Source organism: Sinocyclocheilus grahami, unplaced genomic scaffold (assembly GCF_001515645.1).
Source record: "Sinocyclocheilus grahami isolate Dianchi unplaced genomic scaffold, SAMN03320097.WGS_v1.1 scaffold486.1, whole genome shotgun sequence".
In the NCBI taxonomy this organism is placed as follows: domain Eukaryota; kingdom Metazoa; phylum Chordata; class Actinopteri; order Cypriniformes; family Cyprinidae; genus Sinocyclocheilus; species Sinocyclocheilus grahami.
The window spans coordinates 904,218-914,932 of NW_015505665.1; the positions used below are offsets into that span (position 1 = coordinate 904,218).

The 10,715-nt window shown below is 37.5% G+C and overlaps 2 protein-coding genes across 3 annotated transcripts in view; one reads left to right on the forward strand and one right to left on the reverse strand.

Moving 5' to 3' along the window:
- Positions 1-1,710, forward strand: part of LOC107553929 (DNA-directed RNA polymerase III subunit RPC7-like) — a 3,620-nt gene extending 1,910 nt beyond the window's left edge. The window contains exons 8-9 of the mRNA XM_016236274.1: positions 12-109; positions 1,576-1,710. Of these exons, the coding sequence (XP_016091760.1) occupies positions 12-109; positions 1,576-1,662 (185 nt within the window). The 3' untranslated portion in view covers positions 1,663-1,710. The remainder of the gene's footprint in view (positions 1-11; positions 110-1,575) is intronic.
- Positions 1,711-1,866: 156 nt separating this feature from the next.
- On the reverse strand, positions 1,867-10,423 carry LOC107553928 (lysM and putative peptidoglycan-binding domain-containing protein 3-like). Of its 2 annotated transcripts, XM_016236272.1 has the most exons (4): positions 10,361-10,423; positions 9,336-9,496; positions 8,885-8,993; positions 1,867-3,168 (listed from the first exon to the last, which is right to left on the reverse strand). In XM_016236272.1, the coding sequence occupies exons 2-4, from the start codon at positions 9,488-9,490 to the stop codon at positions 2,530-2,532; spliced, it is 903 nt and encodes a 300-aa protein (XP_016091758.1). In that variant the 5' UTR covers positions 9,491-9,496; positions 10,361-10,423; the 3' UTR covers positions 1,867-2,529. The 2 variants fall into 2 exon arrangements, with proteins under 2 accessions (XP_016091758.1, XP_016091759.1); XM_016236273.1 differs by lacking the exon at positions 8,885-8,993 and having other exon boundaries at positions 9,227-9,496.
- Positions 10,424-10,715: the final 292 nt, after the last annotated feature.

The window sequence follows — 10,715 nt, forward strand, 5'->3', positions numbered from 1 at the left end:
TGTAAAATCAGATGAGGAGGATGAAGCAAAGGGAGAGAAGAAAGAAGTTGATGAGGAAGGGGAGGAAGAAGAAATTGAAGGAGAACAACTTGATGAAGAGCTTGAAGAGGTAAAAGCTTTTACTAATAGCAATATTTCAGGTTAAATAATTCTTCAACAGCATCTGTAGCATGTTGTACATTACCACAGAAATTTACATTTTTAATTAAAATTTTAGACTAACTATAACACTGCATGCTTAATGAGACTGGTGTGACATCACTACCGAATGTGTCTGTGCAAAGCTATAAGCCGCTTTCTACCAATGGAAACATATTGTCCAATTTATTTACTAATATTTATATCCTATGCACCTGCCATTCAGGGGTGTATTCCAGAAAGCACGGTTAACTTACCGTCAGCTAAACCCTGAACTTTCGGTTGATTAACCCCCAAACCTTGCTTACTCGAGGTATGTGGTTCCAAAAACGCGTCCGAGAGTACGTTCATTCAACTCAGAGTATGTTCCTGGTTAAGACTCAAGACATTCTCTACAGAGCGACGAATTGATGAGTCACTATGGAAACAGACGCTAAGAAAAAGCGTGCAATGCTGTTTCTTTCTTCTTTTGTTCAAAGGTCGTTTACATGCTTAGTGCATATCGCCACCTAATTGATGGTTGTGCAATCTTTTAAAAAAAAAAAAGTTTCCATTTAATCTTTAATCCTTGAGAATATGAATATTGTTTGTTTGATGCTAATTATATATTAAGTCATCAGATATGTATTTTGATTTAGAATTTAGACATTATAGAAAATGCAGATCCATGTGTGAGATCATATAAAATGTAATAAATATATACAATACATTAAACATTACCTTGTCATAGTGTTTTATAATGTATACAGATAACTGTTATATATGCCAATAAAATAAATATAACCATATTAGAATAATATTACCTTATTACTTATATTAGCGCTTCATCATTAACATATCATACATACACACACACACACACATATATATATATGCATACATAATAGGCTGTATTACATATTGTAATATTAAATAATGTTGTGCGCTATCTGTCACGCCCTCTGAAGGCTCGTCAGTAGATCACACGTGCGCTGAGAGAGAGCAAGTTACTGTGGTTACTTGCATACCCTGAAAGTAACCTCCGATTTTGGAACCGAAAGCTGAGGTTATCCGCTCGCTTCTCCTCAAACATACCCGGGTATGTCACATAACTTGCTTTTTGGAATACCCCCAGGTGTGTGTGTGTGTGTTTATTTATTTTTCTGTGGTATTCGTTTAACAACATAACATATGCTATTAACATATCTTATGGCATTCCTGTCACATCATCAGTCAAATGTGCAACCCTAGTACCTGCTTGCATATATCTAACATGGTTTTCAGTTACTGGGAAAACTCTTTTAGTGCAACTGTTTTGACAGCTCAGAGTATTTTAGTGCATGACAGTCATGTTTGAATAATCAATAGCAAATGTACTTACTTAAATGTACTTGAAATTCCAGAGCACTAAAAGCACTTGATGCATGATCGGACTGTTTCTCTCCCCCCCCCCCATAGGAAAATGACTACATAGCAAGCTACTTTGAAGACGGTGATGATTACGGGGGAGGAAGTGATGACAACATGGATGAAGCCACTTACTAAGAAAAAAAGGGGGGGAGGGGGGCACTACACATTAAAAAAAAAAAGTATCATGCAAAAGCATTAAAGTGAATCAATATGCATGTACAATATAAAAGCACACAATTTTAGTTCATACACTTCATGTCTTCAAAGAGCACAGTGTTTTATAGGTATAAAAATAAGATTCAGTGTAATTATATAGATAGTCTAAACTGGTATCATTTAAGCTAAATGATTATACAATTAAAAGGTTAAAAATAATTAAGAGATTCAGATATTAAAATATAATTCCTTTATTTTCAACCTGCATCTACAGGATGAAGGCACATAATCACTGTACTCCATGTTTCAAAGAAATGCTTACATCTTTGCTACTTAAATGGAATTGAACATGTTTGAGAATATTTAGCAAATCATCCCTGTGTCCTTGCTAGAAGGGAAAAAAAAACAGGAAGCCATTATGCTTCCGTTAAGTTTTGTTTTTCTTTTTTACTTTTTTTACAAGCAAAGTTTAAAAATTAAAACCAGAAATTGTATTACCATCAGTTGCAATACTGAATCTGGATTGTACATTTTCTAAAATAAATTACCGTGTTTATTTCCCTGACAACCAGACAGTGGGAGCTGTTTGCCATTAATGCAAACTACAAGCTTAATAGAGGTACAGAGATATACACTGGCTCATGAGTGATACACTGGCTCATGAGTGACACACACAACAAAACCAGCAATCAACTGTGCAAAATGCATCAAGGAAAAAGCTGACAGGATTGGAATCATTTCTTGATTACTCGATCCTCACACACATTAATCGTTTTTAAAATGTGGTTCTGCTTATACCTTCCATTAATGCCTCCAAATTAATTCCCTGGTGATTTAAAAGCCCCTTTATGCTTTCTCTTCATGCCTCACAAAATGTTGCTGTTTAGCAGCAGACTGTAGGTGAGAGTCTTGGTGAGAGGCAGATAACCCAAACATAGCAGCAGCTGGCTGTGTTGGTCCTGGGCTGATAGAGTCAATTGTAGTATGGTGGCTAACATCTGCTTTCATCAAAACTTCATAGTACAACAGGTAAAAAACAGGTGTAACAATGCCCACAACCAACATGATGGCAACTGCAGTCCACCATCTCATTCCCCAGTCAGCACCATAGTATGGGTCTTTCTTTTGGGCTGGTCTGCGCTCGGGATCTCCCAAAAGCGGCTGCTCCAGTGAGGACACAACCTCGTTCAGGCTGATCCTGGAAGGGGCAGATGACTTGACGAGAAGTTGAATGTCCTTGTCCTTCTCCTGCAGGAAGCACTCCACGCTGTCCACAGATGAGGAAGAGGATGAAGAGTCCAAGGAAGCTCCAGAAATCGGGATCTCAGCGATTCTGCGAGTACCACTGGGTGAGCTGCTTTTATGGGGAGCAGTGTTGTGAGTTTCTGTGAATGAGCTAAACTTTCTCACAGGGATCCTTATGGACCGCAGTGCAAAGAAGTCCTGCTCAGTTAGAAGATTGTTGGCCCGCTTTATGTCTGCAACCTGAGATGAGAAGAATGAAGATCAGCACAATCAGTTCAAGCCCTGACAACAACCTTACAAACATTAGATATATTTGGGTAGCTATGTGCGGGCAGGACTGCTTTGCGTTTTTACATGTCAGAACTAAGAAACATGGAGTAATGGGGGAAAAACAGAGCTAGATGTGTCCCAAACAAGATCAGGAAGAACTTGTTACTATGAGGTGTAATGTGAAGTAGAAATTTGTTTACAGCAGCACGGCAACGTCATAATGTGACGTTAATGTAGAATTTAACTTGTGGGCCGTCACAGGAATGTCTACAAGATATATTTTACATCAACTTTTAACATGGCTCATTCAATCATAATTTAGAGAGGGAACTATACATTATACAATATTTTTGTTTTGAGACTTTTTGTCATGATAAAATTATAAAATGAAATTCATGATAAAATTTAAGTAGTGTATAGCTCACAATAAGACTTATAACATGCATTTAGACATATTGGGTGAATTTATTTAATACTTACTTTAAAGAACCCCTGTGAAGAAAATCAACCAAAGAAAGTTTTTGAAGTTGTCTATCTGGGGCCATATGCATAAAACTTATCAGGAATAGTCTTTTAAGCTTCGACTTAAGTATCAAAAAATTCTTAGTAACAAGTAGGACTTTTCTAAGAGTAGGAAACCTTTTATAAAGAAGCTAAAAGCAACTTTTAGTAACGCCTAAGGCTGATGATACACGAGGCAACTTTTTGAGCAATGTTGCCGGGCAACTTTGGGCAATGCTTCCATCAATGGGCAACCAGGTGAGACTGAGGGCCCACGACCAATCTATAATATTCAGTAGAAAAGTGCCCAAGAAATATTGCTCTGTCTGGATACTTTAGATCAGTCGTGGGCTGTCTGACCTGGTTGCCCGTTGATGGCAACATTGCTCAAAAAGTTGCCCCATGTATCCTCAGCCTAAGACTGATTCTTAAGTGTTGATTTAGGTAACAATTAAGTGTTGCAAACTAAGAGCTACAATGATGTCAACCCAAAATGGCTGCCCTCGACCTCTGAAACCGCCAATAGTGAGCCTGCTTATGTGAAGTCACAACAGCACAATACTAATCATTTAATGTAACTACAATAAAATAATTTGACACTTTTTTAACTTTTTTCATATTTAATGTATTTTTATAAAATGCTTTGCATTGTGCAAAATTATCACAAATGGTCACTGATGCTAGAAATTGTTTTCTATTGGTATGTCTACTCGTTTGCAGTTGGAGCACTGATGTGAACATGAGTTCCATCAACAGCTCCAACAACTCCAGGAAAGCCCACAATCCTCATAAAAGTGTTTTTTTTGCAGCATGGCTTGACGGTCAGTTGGAAAGTCAAAGATTTGCCATAGTAGTGGCTAAAAGTGATGCCGGCCTAGGAAATTTGACATTCACCCTTAATAAAAAAAAAATTGCAGTTGCTTTAAATCAATTGTTTTATTTGTGATAATGCAATGAAACATGCCAATGCGGTCATCATTTTTGGTCACGCTGTCATACAAAGAAATTACAAACACATGCAAAAACGAAGAGGACCAACAAAATATTAATAACTGATTATGTTGTAGTCAATGTAAATGTTAGCAATTTACTGATTTTGCCACTAGATTTAGTGACTTCCTCACCCCTTTTGGGACTTTTTTCAAAAGCCTAGCAACAAAATACATTTTAGACAAACCATATCTAGATTCCAAGACTCTCCCACTGATCTATATTTATATAGATCAGTGAACTCGCCATTATGACGTCATCCGTTTTAGCTACTTTCAATTGAAAGCAGTTGACAACACTGGTCAGTGTTTTTTCCCTCATATTTTGATGGTTTAATAAAATGCGGGGCCATTAAAAAAAAAAAAAAACTCCAAACATTACTTTGGCCACTTATGTTTGGTGGGGTTAGTGGGACAATATTTAAGACCCTCATCACCGGTGCATTGCTGCATTTTTCCAGCCAAAAAAATCTGCAGCTAGAGCATTGATTTGTAGAGAGGAAGTAGTTGTTACATTTCTTACTTGGTCAGTTACAAAAAATATAGACTATCTTGACGATCAAGTTTGTATCGTTTTATCAACTCCATATCATCATCATATAACTCCAATACGTCATATCTTCATTGGAAAGTGTGTTTCCTCTCCTCTTTGCTGCCATCTTGTTACTCCTAACTAAGTTAGGAGACCTCTCCAGCTCTCTTACAGGGATAGTTCACCCAAAAATGAAAATTAGCCCATTATTTACTCACCCTCAGGGCATCCTATAATCTCCAGCTTCCGGTCGCTCAAGCAGGCGCATTCACGACAAGGCGTTCACGCGTATGACGTAAGCGTAGCGGAAGGCACAACGTAAGCTCTGGGGAGAGAGTGACAAATGCGGAAGCACAGAGGAGAAAGCAAAAATGTCAGAGGATTTCGATATAAGGCAAGAGGAGAATGAGTGTTTTGCCCAGCCATATTTGTTTGAACCAGAGTATACAGACCAGGAACTCCGCAAGATGGAGGCTGCGGCGGCGGCACAAATTACAGATTTCCCTGTGCTGTAAACAAAACTTGGTTCTCACGAGACTACACTCTTCTCACCGGAGCTTACGTAGCGCCTTCCACTATGCTTGAACGCCTTGTCGTGAATGCGCCTGCTTGAGCAACCGGAAGCTGGAGATTACGGTTTATACATTTTGAAAAATCAATATTTTTGTTACACTAACGCATTGTTTCGCTTCAGAAGTTTCACTTTATTAACCGGAGCCGTATGGAGTAGTTTTATGATGGATGGATGTACGTTTTTCAGATTAAAAAACAGGTACAATTCACTACCATTATACAGCTTGGAAGAGCCAGGACAATTTTTTATATAACTCCGACTGGATTCGTCTGAAACAGGAATGTCAGATTGGGTGAACTATCCCTTTAAATAATTTAGGAGCTGAGACCTAGTCTTAACACTAAGGAACCTTTATGAATCGCTCTTATTCTTAAGTCCAGGAATAAGAGTAAAATTCTTATTAAAGAATCATTTAGAATCATAGTAAAAAGTCATTCTTAGAATTGATACAAAGGGTTAGTTCAACCAAAAATGAAAATTAGCCTGTGTTTTACTCACCATTGGGCCATCCTAGGTGTATATGACTTTCTTCTTTCAGACGAATTCAGTTGGAGTTATATTAAAATTTGTCCTCGCTATTCCAAGCTCTATCATTGCAGTCAGCGGGTGTTGCAGTTGAACAGTCCACAAGTCTTCAAATAAAGCACGCGCATCCATAATAAAACGTGCCTCACGCGGCTCTGGGGGGGTGAATAAAGGCCTCCTGTAGCGAATCCATTTGTTTTTGTAAGAAAAATATCCATATTTCAAATGTAATAAACACTTTTCTCTCACTTCCAGTTTCTGTCATACGCGGAAGCCGTTCCGGCGGATGACGTAGGATGTCGGCGTTGTGTGATTAGTGACGAATGTGGAGAGAGAACAAAACAAAATGCCGGTCATGAATTATAAGTATAAACTGAGGATTTGTAAAGAAAACTTTCAGATGATTTCAATATAAACCAAGAGGTTTTCCTTTGCTAAAGTAAGGAAACTTTACTTCCTTTGCTCCTATAAACAAACTCACGACACTAGCATTTCTCAGAGGCGCTGCGCATACGTCCTGCGTCATCCGCCGGAACGCCTTCCGCGTATGACAGATACCAGAAGTGAGAGAAAAGTGTTTATTACATTTGAAATATGGATATTTTTCTTACAAAAAAAAAGCATGGATTTACTACAGGAGGCCTTTATTCACCCCCTGGAGCCGTGTGAGGCACATTTTATTATGGCTGTGCGCACTTTATTTGACAACTTGTGGACTGTTCAACTGCAACACCCGCTGACTGCAAAGAGCTTGGAATAGCCAGGACAATTTTTAATATAACTCCGACTGGATTCGTCTGAAAGAAGAAAGTCATATACACCTAGGATGCGTCGAGGGTGAGTAAAACAGGCTAATTTTCATTTTTGGGTTAACTAACCCTTTAAGACTTAAATTTTACTCTGAGCGGGTTTATACATATGGCCCCTGGTGTTTTTAATATGCTTAAGGACAAACCATATGCAAATTCATCAGTCAACACCATTGCAGAGTATAACAAACAAGGTGTAGACACAATGTAAATAAGAGATTGTGCGGTTACTGAATATAACTTTGTGAGATCGCAATGAACTAAGATGAGTGACAGCTTTACTGTGATTATTAGGGAGTGCTCTTTGCTCACTTTCTAGGCTATAATTTGAAAACATTCACTCATGGATTCATTCTCAAAATGGCAATGAATGCCATAGCGATAACTATTAATCCAAGATTGCCACTGCCATTGTGTAGCTTTTACCACAGCATTTACTTCTGCTAACTAAGTGGAGAAGGTTCGAGCTGGTGAAAATGAATGGAGGCAGGAAATAATTTCCATATTCATAGATGCACCTATGTTCAGTGAGGTAAGGGTGTAGAGTTACAACCTAGCCATTTTAAGATACGAATAAATTACTTTCATGGGGGGGAAAAAAACATTCAAGTATGTAATTTTGATTAGGGATGGGCGTATCGATCCAAATTATTAATATATCGATACTGATGCAAGTATCGAAAGTATCGATACTCAAACAAAAAATAAAAGATACAAAGGTGCGTTTTATTTACCAGTGATTTTGTTAATTTAACTAAATTAATTTGTACTACATTCACTCATGGATTCATTCTCAAAATGGCAATGAATGCCATAGCGATAACTATTAATCCAAGATTGCCACTGCCATTGTGTAGCTTTTACCACAGCATTTACTTCTGCTAACTAAGTGGAGAAGGTTCGAGCTGGTGAAAATGAATGGAGGCAGGAAATAATGTCCATATTCATAGATGCACCTATGTTCAGTGAGGTAAGGGTGTAGAGTTACAACCTAGCCATTTTAAGATACGAATAAATTACTTTCATGGGGGGGAAAAAAACATTCAAGTATGTAATTTTGATTAGGGATGGGCGTATCGATCCAAATTATTAATATATCGATACTGATGCAAGTATCGAAAGTATCGATACTCAAACAAAAAATAAAAGATACAAAGGTGCGTTTTATTTACCAGTGATTTTGTTAATTTAACTAAATTAATTTGTACAATATGCATTGAATTGGACGAATAACCTTTGTTAGCGAGTAATTGTGTAGGATATAACTATTTTCCTGCTCATCTGGACATGCAAATGTTGCAAAACAGAACTAATCAATCACAGAGAGCATTCACGCACTGCTGACAGTGCATTCAAATGGGGCTGCGTTTCCCAAAAGTATCATAAGAAAGCATTAAAGCTTTTGGGAACGGCAGCCCTGAACAATGCTTATCAGAGGACAGAAGGACAGAGTTAGTATCGATATCGACGATACTGCCGTGAAAAATATCGGTATCGTATCGAAAACAAAATAAGTGGTATCGCCCATCCCTAATTTGATTATCAAATGTGAGTTTTAAGGGACAAAATTAGTGACTGCAGGGGGACTTTATACATTTAGATTGTATTTCGAGATACAAGTATAATTCTAGATTTCAAGCATAATTTGACAACAATGTTCTTTATATTCACATAAGATTTTGATCATACCAGTCACATTTCTATAAACATACTGAAGCAGAAAAAGCAAGAGTACAACAAGGGAACTCTTACTTACAGTACAGAAATATTGCAGAGAAATGCTGATCAGCGTATCTCCGTCTTTTATGTCCCTTATCAAGTAGACAAAATCATCCTTGCAATCTGTAGATGTACTCCTGCGATGCCTCTCCTTATTTGATTATCAAATGTGAGTTTTAAGGGACAAAATTAGTGACTGCAGGGGGACTTTATACATTTAGATTGTATTTCGAGATACAAGTATAATTCTAGATTTCAAGCATAATTTGACACAACAATGTTCTTTATATTCACATAAGATTTTGATCATACCAGTCACATTTCTATAAACATACTGAAGCAGAAAAAGCAAGAGTACAACAAGGGAACTCTTACTTACAGTACAGAAATATTGCAGAGAAATGCTGATCAGCGTATCTCCGTCTTTTATGTCCCTTATCAAGTAGACAAAATCATCCTTGCAATCTGTAGATGTACTCCTGCGATGCCTCTCCTTGCCTCTGGAACGCAGCTCAAAGGTCTCTCCGTCCTCCTCTGAGTAGTCAGTCTCTGAGTTGTTTCCAAAAGCGGACATGTAACTACCTGTGGGTGGCTGCACTGTGGTTGCAAACTGGAAACCATTGTGCTGGTTCCTTCCAGTCATTTTTCACTGTAAAAAGAACAAAAGGCAGATGAATGAAGTTTTGTTGGACATGCGTGTTGTTGCTATGTCTGTTGGTTCTGAGGTCATTGGATTCTCTTTTACTATGTCAGACTAAAAGAAACCGCATAGTTGAGGTGTGGAAAAATTAAATATGGATGGATATCTTAGTAGCCTACTGTAGAGGCACTCTGCAACAGCTAACATTGCTGATAAGACCGAATTCAACCTTGGCCGATGTTGACAGAAGCTATTTTAGGAATTTCCACTAGCTACTTAATGTTGAAACGCCAAAAAAATAAAAAATAAATAAATGAACATATTAAGTAGCTTTTCATGTGAACTGTTGCTTAAGTGGCCTGGCACACGCAGGTAGCGCTGACTAGCAGCTACACTGGTATTAGCATATTAACAAGACTTCACAAGTTTTAAATTGAAGAAACCAACAAATACATCGGACCAAACGTCTTTTAAGCACACGAAGTAAACGTTAAACGGATATGCTTATTGAATAAAACCACTTAACGCTACTAAGGTTTATAAACGTAAAAGCTAAGTAACTTATCTCAGTTAGCATATTATTTTAGCCAGCGTTACGCAACAAAACTACAATATCTCATCTGGAAAATAACTAAATAAATAGCATTTTTGTATGCAGAATATTACCGCAATTTCTGTAAACATATCAGCCAGTGATTAAATAATACGTAACGTTAATGTCTTGAAATCACAATGATCTCAATGGTCAATGGTCTCGTGCTACTGATGCTAACCAAACTTGATATCAACAAACGGTCATTGGGTATCTAGCTCGACTTTAGGTAATAAACGAACACTCATTAATCTTCTGTTTATCAGTTTGTTGCGGTTTACCTGAGAAACGAGTGTGGTCCGCTTGACTTTAGTGATTATGGCATTCTCCAGTTTCCGCTACAGTGTTGCCAACTAATTTTCAGGGGAAGTTCTTCTTCTTCTTGAAATTTTATTGGCGGTTGACAAACAACAAAATGGTGTATTTCCGCCACCTTCAGGGGAAGTTGCTAAAGGAAGGTTGATTTGTTGCTAAAAGTTTCTAAATGATGTTGTGATGACGTCATTACGTAATCACGATGCAAAATTGTGTCAAATCTCAGCAAAAACATATATATATTTTATATATGTTCATTTAGATTTGTTCGTAGCAATATAAATGCATACTATAATATTAAAATATAAATAACTATTTTTA

What these genes read in the sequence shown, in the direction of transcription:
- LOC107553928 (XM_016236272.1), bottom strand. Translation starts at nt 9,490, where the DNA reads ATGACTGGAAGGAACCAGCACAATGGTTTCCAGTTTGCAACCACAGTG. An exon ending in CGTTCCAGAGGCAAGGAGAG is followed by an intron (nt 8,994 to 9,335) that starts GCATCGCAGGAG and finishes AAATAAGGAGAG; the next exon opens with GCATCGCAGGAGTACATCTA. An exon ending in CTCTGCAATATTTCTGTACT is followed by an intron (nt 3,169 to 8,884) that starts GTAAGTAAGAGT and finishes TTCTCATCTCAG; the next exon opens with GTTGCAGACATAAAGCGGGC.